Below are 21,346 nucleotides of genomic sequence, written 5' to 3' on the forward strand. Positions count from 1 at the left end.
TCACTCAGCTACCAGTTTTATGGAAATATGAGTCGTGTCGATCTACTTTCGACCCACACCTAATTTTCTCTAATTTTTACTCATAAAATTTGTGGGCCCGTTAATAGTAAGGGCCGACCTTACATTCATATGAAGAGGAAATTAGACTTTATACCCTTTTTATATTGATCTTTTTTATTTTTACTCTCTTTTTTAAAGTCTATCTTTTTTATCTCTTTTTTTACACATTGTACTAATTTTGTCCCTGTTACTTCATGATATTCTCTATGTGACTCCATTATATTAGAGTATTACATATAAAAAGAGGTATGTTTCAATTAAATAAAAATTACAGGTAAATTTAATTAATTGATTAATAAAAGAAGTATCTTTCAACATACCCGTTTATATGAGTCGATTCGACACACACCTAATTAATCTGACCTAATTCGTAAAATTTGTATTATATTTGTGTAGTGCCGCTATCAAAACCCGTTTTACCACCTTGAGTAATTATTATTTTTTTCCTCATATTTTAACCTATTTATTGTATTTATCACATAAATGGTAGTGTGCTATGTCAGAAATCAAAGTTTATGTATAGTACTTAGTACTTACCCGTTTACGCACCCAAATAATAAATAATTAAATATATGCAATTCTTTTAATTACAACAAGTAACAACACTACACCACCTTGGAAATATAATTATAATAATTTATTTTCTGACAATAAAAGGTTAAGTAAGAATAAATCTATCACATTTGTTCAGAAAAAAATGAAAAAGAAAAATAATATTGGTCAAGTATAATAAATTATGTATTAAGATTTTTGTTTTAATTATTGGATTTTAGTGAGTTTCCCGTAAGGTTGGATCAAACAACGTGACGTCAAACCTTTTTAGGTCACAAACACTCAAACAAATCCAACGGCTCTCAACCCCTCAATCGTAGGAAATTAAAATAGTCTCTCCCGTAGGAGATTACAATCCCCATGTCCTTATTATTATTCCCATCCCACTAATATTTATTTATATAAATAAATAAAATAAATAAAAATAGTATAAAAACATGTGTTTTAGAATGTCCATCACTAGTGTGGAAGCACATCCCTTTGTAGTGGGACCCATTTTATTTATATTTTACTATAATTATCCGACCGTGATGATCATTATTACTGTCCCTTACCTGTAATTATTTCTCAAATCGAGGGGTAAAAAGTGAAAAAAAAAGTATTTATGGAATATATTGGTATTATTCCTAATTTCCTATATATATAGTTTCAAAATTGAGGGAGATTACGTGTAAATGAAAAATTAGCTTATTTAAATTTTGATTAATTAAGGAAATTAATTAAATATAATAGAATAAAGTTTTTGTAAGAAAAAAGAGAAAGAAAAAAAGTTATTATTTTTAATAAGTAAACCACAAAATAATATTTAATTAAAAAATGTATATTAATTGGTTATTTCTGTCTTAACCTTTTTTTTCTTTGTTTTTTTTTTCTTTACCTTCTCTTCAAACCACATCAGTTTCTTCGATTTGTTGATCTGCTTTGGGGACATGTTGGTCTCGATCTTTCTCTTTAATGGGCACTGAGGATCTTAAGCAGAGAGAGAAAGAGTGAGGTAGAGAGAGAAAGAGAGATAATTTCGATTGGGGGGAGTTTGAGAGAATATGATAAGAGAGTGATTGGAAGAGCTTTTTGGGGTTGAGTTATATGAGTTTCTCTGAATTGGGCTTGGTGGGGTGGTGTTGATTTGCTTGGATTTTGATATGGGTGGGTGTTTTCCCTGCTTTGGATCGTCAAATAAAGAGGGGAAGGTTGTGAAAGAAGTGAAGAAGGATTCAGTTAAAGAGGGCTCAACTACTCAGTCTCACCACCATGTCACCAGAGTTAGCTCAGGTTTAAAAATGAAAGAAAAAAAAATTAATCTTTAGTTTATCTGAATATATGTTGTTATTTTGTAGGGGGAGATTCAATTGGGTTTATGTTTTTAGCTATTTTGGTTGCTGGGTTTGTTGAATTATGTGTTTTTTGTGGTCATTTGTCAACCCAAGTTCGGGCTTTCGCTAGGATTGTTTTGTTACTTTTGATCTGATACGTGTAGGGTTGTTTGGGTGACTTGGTTGGTCTACTGAATTGGGGGTTTTTTATGCTTTGGCAGGTATGTCAATTGCTTTTCTTTTTTCTACTTTTTTTTGAGAAGGGGGTAGTTTGGAGTTAATTTGATGGAGTTGCATTTGAAACATTCTTGGAGATCGGTGATTTATATTGGAATTTTCTTTATTTTGCTTTGTGCTGATGAAATTTGAGGCTTTGTTCAAGTTGTCAAATGTGAGGTAGATATTGATGCTAAGGAGTTGGTTGCAATAGCTTTTTTTATGGTATGGACACACGATTAAAGTACTGTTTTTGAAGGCATGTTCTTCACCTGTTAATGCAATGTAGAATGTACTATCAAATGAGAGAGGTCAAGCTTGATATTCGCAAGGTCACTGGAACCTGTAGTGGCCATTTCTTAAAGAAACATTATTAGCTCGCGTCACTTAACTGGCTTAGAAAGAAGTACAATGGTTGACTCGATTCATCCCCAAAAAGGATCTTGAAAATAGGAAATTCATAATGAATCTCTCTAATTGTCTATTGTCCTTTTGTTTTATTTAGTTTTGTTTTTCTTGGTAGGAGTTTTCCCTCCTATAGTTGTGTTGTTCTGTAACAATCCCAAGGGAAAGAACACATTGTTAGCTGCATCCTTTACACAAACATAAGAAAACTTGGACAACTTTTTCATTAAGAATCTTAACAGTATTCGTTTTGTGTTTTATAGATTGCACCCACAATACATCTCATTTAATAATTTTGCAGACAAATCAAAATCGCGAAGTGGTTCTGATCCTAAGAAAGAATCAGTAATTCCGAAAGATGGACCAACAACAAACATTGCTGCACAAACATTCACATTTCGGGAACTGGCTGCTGCCACAAAGAATTTTAGACCGGAGAGTTTACTGGGTGAAGGGGGTTTTGGGCGTGTTTACAAAGGTCGCTTGGAGAGCACAAACCAGGTAATAATGCTTAATTAAAGTTGATAGATACCAATATCATAATGGAGCATGATCTAATTTGCAGTGGCCTTTCCTTTTCGCAATCTATAATATTTAGAAACCACTTGTAGAATCAAATTTTATTATCACTATCCATGTCCTAATCTATTTAATGATTTTATGTTGGACATACTTTTTTGTTTCTAGGTAGTTGCTGTAAAACAACTTGACAGGAATGGCTTGCAAGGGAACCGAGAGTTTTTAGTAGAGGTTCTAATGCTTAGCCTCTTACATCACCCAAACCTTGTCAACCTTATTGGTTATTGTGCTGACGGGGACCAGCGCCTTCTTGTTTATGAGTTTATGCCCTTAGGTTCCTTGGAGGATCATTTACATGGTACGTTTTAACTTAAGTAGTGATAAATCTTCTATGCTTTTGCCATTTATTGGGGCCTGTAGAAATTGGATGATAATCAATTATCATGGTTATATTTTTTCTTTATAATGCTTGTTGAACACAGTAGGTCAAAGTCATTGCTACACTGCTGGATTGTACCCTAGTAAAAAATTCAGAAAACACTGTTTAACTTGCAGTTAATTAGGCAAACTAGGTTTAATTGATATCCAATAATAAGTAATTCAGACTTAATTTGTAAGAAACCAACATAGTGCTATCATATGTATAAGAGAATATGAAATTTCAAGAAACTTGAGAAAATGTGGATTGAGCAAACGGAGTAAATAAAAGGATGGAAATGGAATAATAATCTGATACTAAGCTGTGAATGAGATTCTAATATTTTGTCCAAATTCTGAGAAGTAGACAATTAGAGCAAATCATGTTTCAAAAACCAGGTTTTTGCTTTGGGTACTTGACATTAATGATGTCTTTTGTTTTCTGGTAGTAATTTAATGAACTGTGGTGGAGTAAGTACAAGTAACTGACTTGCTTTATGCATGTTTTGGTGTTATATTGTTTTTCTTCACATGTTAACTTAGTGATTAACATCATGGTCAACAAAAGAAGTTGTTAGAAGTACTAATCCATGGTCTAAGGTCTCAATACTTATGGTTACTTACATACTATTCATTCGATTACCTTTGGTTAGTACTACCGTAGTACTTAGAACCACAAACCATTTTATTTTTCATATTTGATCACTAAAACTTTGGTTAACAAGAAAATATGAAGTCATGGACCTAAGACAAATGCTTCATTTACTGATGCCACACCCATTTATCTTTGGGTGGGTTTGGATACAATATGCACTTATTATGGAATAAGGATTGCAAATTGTATCATTTTCTTCTGTTTTGGTGATACTAGAATGTCAATGTAGTTGTTCAATTTTTTTCTGGAACTAACTTACTGACGTCTGAGTCATGCAACATGAAATTAGCTCAACATAGGTCAAGGTTTACAGAATAGACATGAACTGTCACATACATATCGGTGTTAGGATGATATTCTTGGTTGACTTGCCAAATAGCATCTGCTTTCCTTCAGCACCTTAGTTGTCCCTCAATCCCATCTTTAGTGGTCATTTCTTTAACAATGAAGACCTTCCACAACTGACCAACCCCCTTTCCGCTTGTAAATTTCAGATCTTCCACCAGACAAGGAGCCTTTGGACTGGAATACAAGAATGAAGATTGCGGCAGGTGCTGCAAAAGGATTGGAGTATTTGCATGACAAAGCAAATCCTCCTGTTATATACCGAGACTTGAAGTCATCTAATATCCTTCTTGATGAGGGCTTTCACCCTAAATTATCTGATTTTGGGCTTGCAAAATTGGGTCCTGTTGGCGATAAGACACATGTCTCCACTCGTGTGATGGGAACTTATGGATATTGTGCGCCAGAGTATGCTATGACAGGCCAACTCACTCTAAAATCTGATGTCTATAGTTTTGGAGTCGTCTTTCTTGAGCTTATTACTGGACGAAAGGCCATTGATAACACTCGAGCTCAAGGAGAACATAATCTCGTTGCATGGGTAAAGTTTCCTCATTTACTATATATTATATTTTACCTGTTGAAGATTTATGCACTTATCCTTTAGATTATAAAGAAACTATTATTATTGTCTTCTTTTCTGGGATGTAAATGCAGGCGCGACCACTTTTCAAAGATCGAAGAAAGTTCCCCAAAATGGCTGACCCGCTACTTCAAGGTCATTACCCAATGCGTGGACTCTACCAAGCTCTTGCAGTTGCAGCCATGTGTTTGCAGGAACAAGCTGCTACAAGGCCTCTGATAGGAGATGTGGTGACTGCTCTCACATACTTGGCCTCCCAAACTTATGACCCTAATGCAGTGAGTAATAGAGTTGGTTCATCTACTCCCAGGAATAGGGATGATCGCAGAAGCATGGGAGAAGGGCTGGATAGCCCAGATGAACACAGACGTGGAGGGCGAAATGGGTCTCCTTCCACCCATAGAAATTCACCTGATTTCAGAAAGAGAGACCTTGCAAGGGACGTAAGTGCTGGTTCAGAATTGGGCAGGATTGAAACTGGTGGTGGGTCTGGTAGAAAGTGGGGGTTGGATGATTTAGAACGACCAGAATCCCAGAGGGACAGTCCTGCAAGTGCTGGAAGAGCACGGGAAACCCCAAGAAATCGTGATCTTGATAGAGAACGTGAAGTGGCAGCAGCAAAAGTATGGGGTGAAAACTGGCGAGAAAAAAAGCGAGCAAATGCAGTGGGTGGTAGCTTTGATAGTACAAACGAGTAAACTGGGCACCGAATGTCAAACTTGCCAAGTCATTTTGCTACTATTTTCTTGGGGGGAAAAGAAACAATGTCATGCATTTGGAGGGTCAACATCATTGAAGAAAGAGAAATCTGCATAACGTCCACCATCCTTTACTGCCTTGGTTGCCTGTCCAGCTAGGGAATAAGTGGTCTGTATTCTCCAACATTGACTATTGTTGCTTATCCTATTTCATTCTTGTAGTTGAGTATGGAACTGAATGCTTCAGTATTTATGGTAAAAGGGAAAAACAGACTTAGAGAAAGGGGTTTTGAGGGAAGGGGTAGCATTATGATTCGAGGGCATTTACCGGTAAGCCCCACCAGCGGAATGGCTTCCTGCAACATGTTCATTTATGTATTTAGGGCTTTCTGAAAGCTCATGTTACAGGGGAGTTTCAGGACGATAAGTAATTTTTGCGCACATATATATTAGTGTTTCTACATGGGAGGAACTTGATGAGGTTTGATTTGGATGTTACATCTTGTTTTTCTCTTATAGTTATTGTGTATGGATTTCTTGGGTCAATGTTTTCGGCTTATACAAAAAAAAAAATGTTTGATCAAATGAATTGAGGCCCTCTCTCTTTCTAATCCACCAGTTCAATCATTTTAACTTTCTTTATAGATTTCATACTGTTCATTATTCTACTTTACAATCAAATATTATGATGATAGAAAGCCAGCATAACATTACAATTCAATCAACTGATAAAGACCATCGAAATTACTTTTCTCTTGCCTGGATTATAATTGACCTGGCTCACTAAAATTTCAACCAATAAAGATTAAAGAAGCCCCCTTTTGTTTTTTTATTTTGTAGTTGAATTAAGCAAAGTAGCTTAATTGTATTATTCATCAAAAACACAATACAGGCGAACTAATAACTTTTCAATTGTTGTATTATTCTAGTAAAGCTATCTTTCTAAACTTGGAAGGATCTAATCTTGAATGCCCTCTTCTTGTGACATAGTATTAGCAGGAGTGTAGGACCACTTTCGTCTAAGATCAACATCAAATTCTAGGCCATCAAGGATGCAATGCAGCTAAGCTAAATAAAGTCTAAAATGGGGACCAAAGGATCCCTATCACTTTGTACGGACTACCAACTACCATGCAAATTATCGAACACTGGCCTATGAATATCGACTAACCAATATGCCAACAGCTCATTCATTACACGAAAACAACTACACTCGTGTATGTTGCAGAAAAAATCCAAACCACCTATTACTTACAAAGCAGACGCACTGGCATTCATTTCACATATGGATGACGATATTGAATTGATTGATTTTTACATCTCATAACTAAAGCTCTTGATTTGTTACTAATGTAGTATTAAATTCTTAGGTTAAAACCCAGCGGAAATATACCACTTTCACTATCATCGCAGACTGGCAGTTAGGGATGTAAACGGGGCGGGGCAGGTGCGGGGATCGCTCCCCCACTCCCGTACCCGCTTCTTAAATTCACCTCATACCCGTCCCAATACCCGTTTAAATTAAAGCGGGGGGAGGGGCGGGTATTACCCGACAAGGGGAAGGATCCTCATCGGGTACCCATTACATATATATTTTTGAAAAAAAAAATGATGTCTTAAAGAGAATTAAAAAAAATAATCAAAAAAATTTACTAAAACAATAAACTTAAGTGAAATAGTGTGTATAGTAAAAAAAATATATATATATAATCAATAAAAAGCCTAAAATATGAAGTTATTTTAATTGTAGTAGTTATGATTTTAAAATTTAAATATATACATATATCATATCGGGACGGGTATCTATTCCCCCACCCCTACCCCGTTTCCAACTCGGGCATGAATCTTTAAACCCATACCCGCCCCCGAAAGTCTACCCCCGTACCTGCCTACGGGTACCCGAACCCGCGGGTATAATTGCCATCCCTAGTGGCAGTTAGTCTTTGTCACTTCACAAAATGCATTAGAATAAAATTTGCTTTCACCATATTAAATCGCATTGTATGGAACTTCCTTTAGTTTCAAAAATGTATCTAATCTAATAATAACTACCGTTAACATTAAATATCTAATTATAATTAGATCAAGTTTGATATTATTTTTAAATATTCAATTAAATCGAATTAAATATTAGATAATATCTACAAATTTAATACATTCAACATATCGATCTAATTATTATTTTCATTTATTTTAAATTTATAATTAAATTTTATATTATTATACATAATATATTTAATTATACATTAAAATTTTTCATTTTTTAAATTAGATAGATCTAATCCAATTCAATCCAAAAAATACTAAATTTAAAATATTAAATAAATCTAAATAAAACTAATAAATATACATAAAATACATATAAATAAAATAAAATTGAATTAATCCAACATCCAATACATGTAAAATCAAATTACAAAATCTAATCTCCAATATATAACTACATTATATATAATACCATATATTACAGTGTCATAATATACCCAACAAACCCCAAAAAAAATTCTTGCATGCAATTTAATTGATTAGCAACGATTAAACATAATTTATTAAAAAAAAATGATTAAATATAAAGCCACGGACGTGTATATATTAGAAACTTCTCATGACATTAATAAATATGTGTGTGGAGGCATTTGATCAAATAAAAACTTCTTGGAGCTCTGGCAACGAACTAGGACTTGTCTCACAAGACTCAAGTAGTTAATTTCACTAATATATTGTTATCGATCTAAAAGAACAAAATGGGGTAGTTCAGAAGTATCTAGATAGTAGAAGATTCATTTATACAGCTTTCCAAAACATACATTGTACGATATTCTCCATGAATGAGATTATAATACCAAATTGTGAATTCCTAATTAAGTCGATGATTCGAATACCAGCTGACATTTACTATCCTGCAATGCAAACTCAGGATCTCCTTACCACAGGCATGTCATGTCTACTGATAACTTAAATATATTCGAGGCTACAAAACCCCTAAAATAATCCTAACTTTTACTTTTACTGTTATATCATTTCCTTCTCTTTCCCTGCAAAGTAGAAATAAATAAATAAACACATTGCTGTTATCAACATTGAAAATCCTCCACTTCTGTCGAATTAAGAAATACGTACCGAGCTAACATAATCATCCATGGATAACTGCTTCCTCTTCTTCAATGAGCTAGGGCTGCTCTCAGTGGCCTGCCTAGACAGGCCTCGCTTAGATGGGGTCAAGTTCTGAAAATTGGAATACAATAGCACAATTAGCATCCCCAAAATACAGAAAACCAACAAAAATCATGAGTATAGAATCCATGCACAAGTTGGGTAGAGTGAACCTTAGCATGCTTCTTCTCTTTGCGTGCTTGCCGCTCCCTCTCATCATATTCTTGGTTTTCTTTCTCAACTAATCGAATCAATGTATCACACCTCCTTGCAAGCTCCTGTGTTGTGCGAGACTTGACAAACCAATCAAAACGAAACAAAGGTGAAGTGCGAAACGCTGCCTTCAACTCATCCCAGTTCCCATACCCAAGTTTGTGAATCATACAGATCTGAATTCAAGTATAAACTCAATTAAGCATTTCTTTGAAAGAGGAAAATTATAAAAATATGATACACAAACAAAATGCATTTTCAGTTCATACCATGAATCGGTCACATTCTTCATTGTACAACTTCCCCTTGTTCTGACCATATTGTATTTTCAGTTCCAACCATGGATTTTTGTAGCGATCCAGCTTCTTCCCAATAGCTTTCATAATCTCGTCTTTACGAGATATCCTAGCTTCACCTCTTTCAATATTCTTTATGATACGATCATAATCTACAAGTCATTATAAGACATTAATTCTAATTTCAAACCCCCATAAAAAGGAATGGCTAGATGATAGTCTACTACAGGGATAATGCTAAGCTCTGATATAATCAAAACCAACAATAAACTGTCAAATCACTTACCATTCAACTCCTTGTATCTGTCCTTGAAAACTTTTGCATATCGTTCAACCTCTACTTCTGTTTTTCCCTCCATTTCCAAAGCAATACTTTTTATGTCATTTCGACCATACTTCTCACAAGCCCTAATGAAAGTATTGAAATCTCTCCTACTCCAAGAAGAAAAGCCCTACACACAAATTAAGTTTAAATGCAATTTCAGCAAAAAATAAAAAAGTTTGAATGCAAAAGGCTACATGGAAACCTCATCAGAGTTACATAATCCACTTACATCTTCTAGAAGTCTTTCCTTTTCCTCAAGCTCTTCAGCAGTCAATGGATCTCCCACCTCTGAAATTCAATGTCCAGTCAGTCATTGGGGACAACAAATAAGTTAGAAAGAACAGCAGATTTAAACAAAAATAGCAAATTACCTTCGGGTTCTTCAACATCAATTGTATCTTTTATCTGATTCTTTTGATGTGTTTGCTGAAAGTGGTAAAAAAAAAGTAATTACAAAAGTTATCACTATCCCCAAATCCTCACTACACCAAGAGGAATAAAGCAAATAAGAGGCATTGTCACATTAAAACTCACCATAAGGAATCGTACTTCTTTTTCATATAGCTCGCTCAATCTTTGAGTGTTAAAAAACTGAAAATCATGCCTAGATAAAGGGAAAGAAAATTAATAAGAGTAATGCTAAATACACACTCAAATTGCACACAATGATGTGCATTAAATATTAGCAATTTATATTTTTAAGTAGAGACCATATCCCTTTTAATTGGATAGTTGAGATTAATTACACATCATTGTGAATAAAAAGCGTATAATTTGGATGTATACCCAATCTTTCAATTTTAAAAATTTTGGACCATTTCTCGATTTGTGCACCCAATCTTTCAATTAAAAACATCAATTAAAAGGAACAGGAAAAAAACACAAATATAAAAACAGATTAATTTGAAAGGTGCTTACAATTGAGGCATTCGGGGAATCCTAGGCTCTTTTGGTTTGGTAGGACCACCTTGACGCATTGTTTGCTTGAAATACTCGGACTCCGAGTAGCTAGCAAAAGGCACAAAAAATCAAAATCTCAAAATCAAACTAACTAATAGTATGATAATGAAAGATAAAACAATCAAAATTGCAAAAAAAAAAAAAAGAAAGATAGTTACTTGCGCTTCCGCTCTCTTTTTGGTGGCTCAATCCAATTGTCACTAACAATTTTTTTGAAGTCTAACTTGTTCTCATCCTAGATAAAATAGAAAGCGAAAAAAAACACATTAGTAAGAAATGAAAATTCTAAACAGAGCCATATAAAACCTAGACACAAAGGGATTCATCAAGCTATGTATACATAAGAGCAAGATCCTACCTTCTCATCATCAAAATCGTACAATTCAGCAGCTGCAAATAATAACTTAACATCATAAATTTTGAATTATATTTAACATTAATTGTTAAAGATAAAGCTGTAAAAAAATACAATTATAAATGATAAAATTAGTAAGACCAGTGAGTCACGAATTAACATACTATCGTCCATTTTAAACTTGATTGCATCCTCAGTAAATTTCTTCATCTTTGCATCAAGCTCAGCTGTTGCCTCTTCTCCTTTTGCAATAATCCTGTCTATGTCTTCATCTGTAATTGTGCTATCCTTGGAACTGAAAACCATTTCAGCACCGAACCTCACCATTTGAAGCAGCTCATCCTTGTTCACAGCTGCATCATATGGAGGAATCCTATTATTAATCTTAAGCTTTAAAAAATATTATTGAACAGCTCACCAGGAGAAATCAGAATACTAACTTTTTTGCTCTGCTAGCCGTCCCTGTTGGATAACCAAAGCATCCAGTGCAAGCTTCTTGTAAGCCCTCTCAATAACTTTCTCCTCAATAGTATACTAAAATGAATCAAAATGAATCAAAATGAGTACCTTGAAGCAAACCAACACAATTTCACTAAAATATCCATATAAATAAAGAAACCTCTGTGCAGAATCGAAACACTTGAACTTCTTTCTTTTGACCAATCCTGTGAGCACGATCCTGAGCTTGCAAATCTACTTGTGGATTCCTGCAATGAATTTCAAGCATTAGCATATGAAATGTAATGACAGCCAGGAAAGAAAGAGATAAAGGACTCGCACCAATCACTGTCATAAAGAATGACAACATCTGCTGTGGCGAGATTAATACCAAGACCTCCAGCTCGCGTTGATAGCAAAAAGACAAATTTCTCACTTCCTGGCTTGTTGAAAGCATCGATGGAAGCATCACGGTCCTCCCCACCTGTATTCCCATCAATACGACAATACAGGTATCCACGAAACATCAAGTAATCTTCCAGAATGTCCAGGAGCCTTGTCATCTAAGTTTAAAATCAGATTCAATCCCAGTTAGATTAGACACTAAAAAAGAATACACACCTGATCATGCAAATTAACAGTTGAGAAAACCATATGGACATTTCAACCAATCAAAGTAACCTACAACTGTCACTGACCTGTGAAAATATTAAGACCCTTGAATCACGCTCTTTTAGCTTTGGGAGCAACTTATCCAAGAGAACCATTTTACCTGGAGTTAAATATCAAGATTAGTGTTTACTAGCAAAACTTATTAGTTAATATCATATGAAAACTTAAGCTTACCAGCATTTGTAATGAGATGATCTCCTGTTGTGTATGGAGGGCCAGGTTCAGCACCTTGAAAAAGATACGGATGATTACAGCATTTACGCAGCTGCATTGCTATATTCAGAAGGCGCTTGCGTTCTCCACCAGCATTAACAACTTCAAGATCTTTCTGCAGTAAAGCCTTGTAGTACTGTTTCTGCATCTGTGACATGCCAACTTTAAGAATAGTCTCCTTTTTGGGGGGCAAACCTTTCTCTACATCCGACTTCAGTCTTCGAAGAAGAAATGGTCGGAGAACCTGTTTAAAAGAAAAAGACAGTCAGTATCAAACTAAAGAAAGCATATAAATATTTTGTAAGGATCTCAGTAGCAACATGCAATGAGTGCATTAAAGCTTAAAATTGAATAGTAAATGTTTTAAGGATTACCTTGTGAAGCTGTTGAACAACCTCTTGTTGGTCATTTTCACCAGAAATCTGGAACCACTCGTCAAATGTTTCAGCTGAACTAAAAATCTCAGGCAGAAGAAAGTTCAAGAGAGACCATAATTCATGAAGGTTGTTCTGCAAGCAAAAAAACAAAGCCAGTTAATCATCAGTCACAACAAGCACACATTCATTTTTATCAAGCAAATAATTAAGATCATAAGTTATACCTGAAGTGGTGTTCCTGTAATTAAAAGTCGGTAATTTGTATTATAAAGCCTCATAGTTTTCGAAAGAAGAGAATTTTCATTCTTGATTCGATGAGCTTCATCAATTATTATATAGCGCCAGCTGAACCGACGTAAGGTAGTCTTCTCCTTAATAGCCATCTCAAAACTTGTTACACATACATCAAACTTCCCAGCAACAAGCAAGTCCTCTCGGATATGTTTCTGCACAGATTATGGTAAATGTTACAGTAAGAATCTTTTCTTTTACTAATAAAACATCTCAATATTGGAGTCAGGCCAGAAAAAGAGTTACCCTTTCATCAGGATTTCCAAGAAACTTCACAGCCCGCAGAGTTGGGCAGAAACGCCGAATTTCATTCATCCAGTTTCCAAGAGTAGATTTTGGAGCAACTACCATATGAGGACCAGTAATTCCCCTAAACTCATGCAGATAGCCCATCAGAGAAATGGTCTGAAGTGTTTTACCAAGACCCTGACATAAAAGAAAAAGAACAATGAATTCAAATCTTAGTTGAAACTTAAAATAATTAATAGATAGTAAATTCTTTCTTTGGAAAAGCATAACACAAAGAAAACATCAAAGTATGGGCACTAACCATTTCATCTGCAAGGATTCCATTTATACCATTCTCATAGAGTCGTATAAGCCAGTTTAATCCAGCAAGTTGATAGTCTCTCATTTTTCCCTGTATACCTGCAAACCAAAAAAGACAACCAGTCTTTTAAAATTTAAACTACAAATTAACTGATGGGAGAAACATATCTGGAACAGCAACTAAAGTAAATACAAACAAAAAGTACAGTCAACTTGGTAATGATAAAGCGCCTACAAGAAGGTTGTGTCAAAAGCCTTGTAGTTCCTGCACCAACTAAACCATCTTCTTCTTCCTTGAGACATTCTTCATCCTCTTCCTCTTCAGTTATTTTTGATGCATGACGACCCCTAAGTCATGTATTCATTTAAAAGAATTTCAGCAAAAACTAAGTAAAAACTTTATAAAAAATAATAATAATAATTCAAAGCACACTGGCAGTGTTCATGCATTCAAAAACTTAAAACTAAAGGCAAACCACTCAATAAATACATTAATGTAGTACCACTAATAGTTCAAATACCTACAAACTAAACAAAAATCAAATGTAACTGAAACACCTTCTGCTGTCACATTTAAAAGTGGGAAAAGGAATAAAATTTTGTATTTAAAATTGTATACAATGAATAAGATAAAATAATGTTAATAAGAGATGATACAGCAAAGTAACAATTTTTCTGCACAAAAGTACAGCCTTGTTAGGATAAAACCCATAAATTATGTCATCCCAATAATCAACTAAAAATTTGAGACAATGAAAAAGCACTTCATAATTGAGACAGAAACCTTTTAGCAAAAAAATTAAGACAGAAACCAAAAAAATTGTGTCACCTCTAAATGCATAAAACTAGAGGTAGCCATAAATCACTATACAGAGTTACAAGGAGAACAACAACACATAAAAGACATAGCCTAACACGTACCTTCCCTTGGTCTTCTTTACAGAAGAAGATTGGTCACCTTTAGCAAAATGAGCAAATAACTCTGTTTGTTGGAGAAGATAATTCAAGCGTCCTTTACCCCTATTGTTCTGAAAACAGATAAACAAACTGGTAAATTTAACTGACATTAATGACTGAGCAGTTACAAGTAATGACTCCTCCAAAACTAGAGACACACCATGTCAGCTTCAATGGCAGCATTCTGAGCATCCAATATCTCCTGAACTTTTTGTTTCTTTACTTTCTGCATTTCTTTGAGTCTAGCTTTCTCACGCTTGCTAACTTCAGCATTAGTACCATCATCTCCATCCTGCATAATTCAAATTAAATTAAGTGCAAACAAACATTAAGATCAAATAACCTTGAATCAAAATTGTTGTATAATCAATAACAAATTATTGCAGCACTACTTTAAAAGCCACTGAAAAACAGACCACCAACATTACATGCTTATAAGCACTTCCAATTCTCTACTTTCGCTACATGAAACATGGCAGTATGCAACTACCATTAATTATAGCCAATGCTGAAAGACTGTCACCAAGACTGAACTAAAAAACACTTCCTTAGCTAACAATTTTATTTTAAATCAACAAAACCAGTAAGCCAAAATGCCCATTACCCAACTCTTTCTTAATTTCACAATATTTTCAAATACAAATAAGAAGCAAAGAAAACCCTAGCATGTAAAACTACCGACGCCCTAGATCCACCACAATAAGATATCGCAAACCACATAAAAGACCTCATAAACGTAGAAAATACAGCTCTACCTCTTCCTCGTCTTCGTCGCCGTTCTCAGCGGCGGCGTCGTCATCGTCGGAACCAGGAGAGATAGCCAAGGCAGGCTCATCGTCATCGGAGGCAGCAGAGCGCGTTACAGCCTCAAGTTCCTCCTCATCTTCCTCCTCGCCGTTGCTCTGCTGGTTAATCTGCTCCTCCTCCGACGAATTAGAAGAGTTAGAGAACGCTTCGTCAGAAGAGACCTGCGGTTTGGAGAGCTTCGCCATGGAATCTCTCAGATCGAGGGTTTCGTTGGTAGAGAGGGAGAAATAAAGAAAACGATTTGTAAAAGGGCACTTGGCAGTCGGGCAGTGTTGTAAATAAAATGATAAAAGGTTGTTATAAGAGAAGGGTTGAAGTATTTATAGCCGTGTGATTTGGAAAAGTAATATGCACGGTTGATTGAGCGGTTTTAGTCCAAAAATATTTAGGATTTCCCGCCAATAATAGTGAAATACTGAAATGTGGTTTCCCGCCTCTGTTAGATTGGGTTAGCCATGGCTCGAGACTAACGCCTTGGCTCGAACCAATGGTGCCACTTGTGCCGAACCAGGTGTGAGTAGGGTTGGCTATTGGCTAAAGCATGTTAGACCTAAGTAAAAGGTTCTCAAATTAGTAAATCAGAAGTTTTAAAAATATTTAAAATTACTATGTAATCCCTAAAATATTTTTTTAAGGGGCTTTTTAATTTTGCTTTTAATTAGAAAATATTTAAAATTACTATGTAATTCCTAAAATATTAATAACTGAAAATGTAATTGCTTTTGTTCTTTTCTTCTTAACACTTGAGGCATACAAGAAATGGTGGTGGGGAGCAGATTACACCTTGCAGAATTGCAACTTGCCTCATATCTTGTGGCATGAAAATTTCAATATGAATTTCATGCTTAAGTCAAATATTAGTGATAACAACTTTCTCTTAGAAAATGCAGAAATTTTGAAGCATTAACAGGCATTAGAGGAATTAAAGTCGTATCCTCTGATACGTTTGGTTGTCGCTCTGGGTTGAGTGTTGTGGTGTGAGTTTTTGTTCGTGTGGTGGCTGTCATGGCGTCTAGCAGTAATGAAGGAAGGGTAATGGGAGATGTTGTTATTCTGGAGGAAGAAGATAATGAAGTTTTACGTGTGCCAGTAGGCAGGGCTGAAGAGGTAGCGATAGACACAAGATGGTGTTTGGTGGGCAAACTACTAACTGGTCGTGTTTCGGATTTTAATGTTTTTCAGAACATGATGGCTTTTCTATGGCAACTGGGAATGGGAATGTATGTCAAGGAACTTAATCCTAATCTATTTCTTTTTCAATTCTATCATGAAGTTGATATACAAAGAGTCATCGATTGAAGCCCGTGGACTTATGATAGGAAACCATTTATCTTTACAAGATTAAAGGAGGGAGAGAACCCTAGGCTTGTGGAAATCAACCATGTTGATATGTGGGTTCAACTTCATAATTTACAATCTGGAAATATGACACTCAGTGTTGTTACGCCCCTAGGAAATTGTTGGAAGTTATTTTACCAAGAACTTAGATCTACTCACAAGTATGTTGATTTAACAACCTAAATATAAACTTATAAAACGATGGAAAATTAAACACATAAAAGTATCAGAAATCTTACATTGAGTGCAGCGGAATATATGTCTCCTCCCACTCAGATCTCTAACCCTTGATTCCTTTCTGTCGCAGAGTATAATCAAGATCTGAGCCCGATAGTCCTTCTTTGTTGTTTCTAAATTCTACATAGCCTTCCTCACTATGATTGAGGTATTACTTGATGTGTGTGGGCACTACTCTAACACTTATAGATTTCGAAACAGTGAAGGAATAGAGAGAGAGAGGGTGGCGGCTCAGAGAGAGTTTTGAGTGAGAAAATTCTGTCAGAATAATGTGTATTCAAAACTGAAGCCTTTGTCTTCTATTTATAGAAGACCACCCAGGGCTATGGTTGAATTAATTGACATTTAAAATTGAAAAATCAATGAGAAAAGGGAAGCTTAAGTGGCCGGCCTAGGCATTGTGGAAACAAGGTTTACCACTTTTCCCACTTTCCTTTTCCTACATTGATAGTTTCCTGTTTTGTCAAAAACTGCCAATTCCATTGTTCAACCACATAAATGTCAAATCTAATTATTTAATAATTAAAATTAATTATCAAATAATTTATTGTCATTTATTTTATTAATAATAAAACTAATTAAAGTTTCCTAATTAATAAATATGCCCTTCAAAATATCTATTTACTGTTTTGCCCTTAATAAGTGATAAATTCTCAAATAGACACGGTCTATCTTGAGAATTATAATTGATTAATTAAAATCAATTAAATGAGTCTTACAAGTAATATTATCTCAACTAGTGGGGGGACCATGGGTCTATATATCCGAGCTTCCAATAAGCAAATCTAGAATTTACTACTTAAATTCACTGACTTATTAATTCTTCGTTGAATCCACATATAGAACTTAGAATTGCACTCTCAGTATATAGAATGCTCTATATGTTCCACCATATAGACACATCATTAGTTATCCATTGTTATAATCCTAATGTGATCAATGATCCTCTATATGAATGATTTACACTGTAAAGGGACTTAATTACCGTAACACCCTACAATGTATTTTATCCTTAAAACACTTAACCATGTATAAATGATATTTCAACTAAGTGAAATGAGTACTCCATCATTTATCTCGTTTGGTTAAGCTCGAAGGAAATCACCCTTTGCTTACTATTCGCCAGATAGAAGCTATAGATTCCATATTTATGTTAGCGCTCCCACTCAATCGCACTACCGTGTTCCCAAAATGTACGTATCACCCTGACCCAAAAGTAGGCTTAACTAACAAATCAAAGAACACGAATAACACTCTTGAGATTGAGCCTAACCATATCAGGATTTCGATCATGTGATCTAGGATCAACTTAGTGATATTGAATTGAATAGATATTTACGGTAAGTTTTATAAATCTATTTCAAACTTCAATATCGGTCCACTCCAATGCATACTCCATGCATCCAACCTGAGCTTTACTTTAACCAATGTTCTGGAAAGAACATAGCATTTCTCCAAATGCAAGTAAACTCTGTTGTAGATTGTCATATCAGTAAAACCCAGTGTTCTGATAAATCTAGGAATCCTTTATTCACATAGTCATGTTTACTTTCCATTGTGTTGACAACACAATAAACATGATCAAGTATGTGAAAGGGGTTTGGATGAATTTATAAATCAAATAGACAAACAATTGATTAAGTGAACCAAAACATACACAAATGAATGAAAAATACTTCTGTTACTTTATTGATATTGAATAATCTGGATTACATTGAAATAGAGTTTTATTTAGGGCATAAAACCCAACAGAAACTATATTGGATCGTTTGTCGAATCGGATCCAAATAACTTTGTGGGTGTTTAGAGGGACTATTTACGTGTCCGGGTTCGGATAGATGTTATCAAACCAATCAAGCGTCGTATGAAGATTATCAATGAGGACTCTTCGTGGTACTAGGTGAATTTTAAGTAAGAGAGGCTGCCTACTTTCTGCTTCATATGCGGCATTATAGGACATTCGGAAAAGTTTTGCCCGCGGTTGTTCTTGAAGTCGCTACACCTTCATGAAAAGCCTTACAGCTTGGAATTAAAGGCATCAACACAACAAAGACATTCGACCTTTGGGGCGCAGTGGCTCCGGTCGGAAGCAGCGATACGAGATGAAGCACGACGTGAAGGCCAACCTAGCAAAGTTGATCCTCCAACGATTCTAATTCCTAGAAATTCGAAGGTAATGGGGGAATTAGTTGGCAAATTTCAAGGCTCTACAATTACTCATAATCAGCCACAAAATGAGGGATATGGTAATATCAAGGAGAATATGGAAGTAAATGGAGAAGATTCAACCTTGAATGTTACTAATAAAGGAAACTTTTTTGATTCCTCCATCACCAACGTAATTGATTCTAAAAGAAGAAGACCTGATAGCATTATGGGACACGTGGGCTCCCTGGAAAAGCAAGTTAATAATGCTATGGATGTTATGGACCATGACATTGGAGAATTTCCAAAAAATGGATCTTTGGCTGGCTCTGGTTTCCAGGCCCGCCCAGAGCCATGAGTTGCTTAAGCTGGAATTGCCGTGGGCTTGGGAACCCGCGGGCCAAACAATTCTTAGCGGACCTTGTGTTCCAAAAGAAGCTTAATTTGTTATTTCTTTGTGAGACTTTGTGTAATAAGACAAGTATGGAGTTTATTAGAGTCCATTTGGGCTTTGATAGTTGTTTTGTAGTTGAGGCCCGTGGACATAGTGGTGGTTTGGCTTTGTTATGGAATGAGTCTAGTGATGTGGCAATTCAAGGGTATTCCTTTAATCATATTGATGCTACTGTCCAATTGCAACACTGTGTTCAATGGAGATTTACAGGGGTTTATGGGGAGCCTAGAAGAGAGCTTCGGTCTAACACTTGGAATCTCTTTCGTTCTATTAAAGATGCAAGCACTCTCCCTTGGTGTCTCATGGGAGACATGAACAACTTAAGTTCTCATGATGAAAAAAGAGGAGGCAGGCCATACCCGGACCGACTCATTGATGGATTTATAGAAGCTTTGGACGAGTGCAACTTAACCGAATTGCCTCTGGTGGGTTACCCTTTTACTTGGGAGAAAGGAAGGAATGGTGATAACTGGGTTGAAGAAAGACTCGACAAGGCGTTAGTGACGCACACATGGCTGTCCTTATTTCCACAGCCGACCCTTTACAACCTGGAAGTTTCAACATCGGACCACTGCACCATTCTCTTGGTGTTTAAAGGTGTGTCTCCTCCTGGTTCTTTTAATTCTTTTCGCTTTGAAAATGCCTGGATTAGAGAGCCATTATGCAAGCAGTTAGTACAAGGGTGTTGGGAGGGTTCGGGTTCTAGCAACATCCAAGAGAAAATAAAAAGATGTGGGGAGGTGTTGGGGAAGTGGGGAAGGGATATCACTGGGGACTTCAGAAATCGCATTGATAAATGCAAGAAGCATATTAGAAACACTAAATGGGGAAGAGACCAGAGCTCAATTCATCAACACCAGGAAGCGAAAGCCAATCTTTCTGAGGTTTTGGCTCAGCGAGAAGTCTTTTGGAAACAAAGATCGAAGCAATTTTAGCTAAACTCTGGTGATAAAAATACAAAATATTTTCATTCTGTTGCAAGTACTAGGAAGAGGAATAGTGGGATTGGGCAACTTAAAGATGAAAGTGGCTGATGGGTGAATTGGGGATCGGGGTTAGAGGCAGTCATTACAAGCTATTTTAGTGATCTGTTTCATTCATCAAACATTGACTTGGGTACTATCCTAAATGGTGTTCGGCCGACTGTCTCCAGTGAACAAAATGCACAGCTTTTGATGCCTATTGCAGAGGATGAAGTCCGAAATGCATTATTCCAAATGCATCCGGAAAAATCTCCGGGACCTGACGGCATGACCCCGGCATTCTTCCAAAAGCATTGGAGCATAGTTGGTTCGGATGTGGTCAACTTTGTTCGGGATTTCTTCAATAATGGTAGCTTCCCGACTGATATTAATGATACTCACATTGTCTTAATTCCCAAGAAGAAAAACCCGTCTCAAGTGAGCGACATGAGGCCGATATTGCTTTGCAATGTTTTATATAAAATTGCCTCTAAGGTTGTGGCTAATCGAATGAAAGGAATCTTGGACTATGCTATCTCGGACACTCAGAGTGCTTTTGTTTCAGGAAGATTGATTTCAGACAATGTTATGGTGGCTTTTGAAGTTATGCACTATTTAAAGAGGAAAACAAATGGAAGAAAAGGATACATGGCTCTCAAATTGGATATGAGCAAAGCCTATGATCGTGTTGAGTGGGGTTTTTTGGAAGCCATTCTTCGTGTGATGGGATTTTGCGAACGATGGATTGGCCTCATCCTTGGCTGTGTCAATTCGGTTCGATATCATGTGATTAATAGTGGGCAGAAGATGGGTCCAATAATTCCTACTAGAGGCATCCGTC

At 35.8% G+C, this 21,346-nt stretch overlaps 2 protein-coding genes across 3 annotated transcripts; one reads left to right on the plus strand and one right to left on the minus strand.

The window, feature by feature from the left end:
* Positions 1-1,252: 1,252 nt before the first annotated feature.
* LOC115724104 (serine/threonine-protein kinase PBL27) lies at positions 1,253-6,390 on the plus strand. Of its 2 annotated transcripts, XM_030653564.2 has the most exons (6): positions 1,745-1,884; positions 2,090-2,146; positions 2,848-3,047; positions 3,234-3,423; positions 4,632-5,023; positions 5,140-6,390. In XM_030653564.2, exons 4-6 carry the CDS (start codon positions 3,303-3,305, stop codon positions 5,761-5,763), a joined length of 1,137 nt encoding a protein of 378 aa, XP_030509424.1. In that variant the 5' UTR covers positions 1,745-1,884; positions 2,090-2,146; positions 2,848-3,047; positions 3,234-3,302; the 3' UTR covers positions 5,764-6,390. The 2 variants fall into 2 exon arrangements, with proteins under 2 accessions (XP_030509423.2, XP_030509424.1); XM_030653563.2 differs by lacking the exon at positions 2,090-2,146 and having other exon boundaries at positions 1,253-1,884.
* A 1,963-nt stretch (positions 6,391-8,353) lies between these two features.
* LOC115723339 (ISWI chromatin-remodeling complex ATPase CHR11) lies at positions 8,354-15,660 on the minus strand. The gene is made up of 25 exons (XM_030652782.2): positions 15,318-15,660; positions 14,723-14,854; positions 14,527-14,633; positions 13,841-13,953; positions 13,607-13,704; positions 13,303-13,482; positions 12,990-13,211; positions 12,763-12,897; positions 12,350-12,632; positions 12,202-12,275; positions 11,846-12,066; positions 11,685-11,772; positions 11,506-11,599; positions 11,230-11,418; positions 11,069-11,100; positions 10,869-10,945; positions 10,669-10,758; positions 10,285-10,354; positions 10,122-10,176; positions 9,980-10,038; positions 9,712-9,877; positions 9,399-9,577; positions 9,090-9,305; positions 8,884-8,988; positions 8,354-8,798 (listed from the first exon to the last, which is right to left on the minus strand). The coding sequence occupies exons 1-25, from the start codon at positions 15,552-15,554 to the stop codon at positions 8,781-8,783; spliced, it is 3,240 nt and encodes a 1,079-aa protein (XP_030508642.2). The 5' UTR covers positions 15,555-15,660; the 3' UTR covers positions 8,354-8,780.
* Positions 15,661-21,346: the final 5,686 nt, after the last annotated feature.

This window comes from Cannabis sativa, chromosome 9 (assembly GCF_029168945.1).
Source record: "Cannabis sativa cultivar Pink pepper isolate KNU-18-1 chromosome 9, ASM2916894v1, whole genome shotgun sequence".
NCBI lineage: Eukaryota > Viridiplantae > Streptophyta > Magnoliopsida > Rosales > Cannabaceae > Cannabis > Cannabis sativa.